Source organism: Penaeus monodon, chromosome 29 (genome assembly GCF_015228065.2).
Source record: "Penaeus monodon isolate SGIC_2016 chromosome 29, NSTDA_Pmon_1, whole genome shotgun sequence".
NCBI classification, from domain to species: domain Eukaryota; kingdom Metazoa; phylum Arthropoda; class Malacostraca; order Decapoda; family Penaeidae; genus Penaeus; species Penaeus monodon.
The window spans coordinates 13,555,156-13,555,604 of NC_051414.1; the positions used below are offsets into that span (position 1 = coordinate 13,555,156).

Consider the following 449-nt stretch of genomic DNA (forward strand, 5'->3'; position numbering starts at 1 on the left):
TCATACAGGAGAAATGTAAAATAATGTGAAATATGGAGTATTGCATGTTTATTAGAAGAGGTTTACATACTGCGATCGTAATCTTCGGGAAAGCCACACAACTTTGAGGTAGAGAGGCAACTAGCAGATTTGATTAAATATACAATAACCGAAGGATGGATATACATGTGCAGCATTGGCTTATTCTGGCATAAATATAATCCTAAATTTCACTGGAACTGTTTCTAAATGTAGCATTAAACCTAAAGCACTATGGGAATTTCGTGTCCACACAAGGTCATTTGGCCTTGTGCATGAGCCGTATTTCTTAAAACAGGTTCATCTACAAAAAAGTAATAGTCTCCCAGGCATCGGACATCATGCATGATGCTCGGGTATAAAAGACGGAAAGACATTCACGGTGTTGCACATCGCCGGTGGCCTTCTCCCGTCAGACTGACTTTCCTCAG

The 449-nt window shown here is 40.1% G+C and overlaps 1 protein-coding gene across 1 annotated transcript in view; it reads left to right on the forward strand.

Moving 5' to 3' along the window:
- Positions 1 to 32: 32 nt before the first annotated feature.
- Positions 33 to 449, forward strand: part of LOC119591751 — a 2,160-nt gene continuing 1,743 nt past the window's right edge. Inside the window, exons 1-2 of the mRNA XM_037940497.1 lie at positions 33 to 37; positions 317 to 374. Coding sequence (XP_037796425.1) covers positions 33 to 37; positions 317 to 374 — 63 coding nt within the window. The remainder of the gene's footprint in view (positions 38 to 316; positions 375 to 449) is intronic.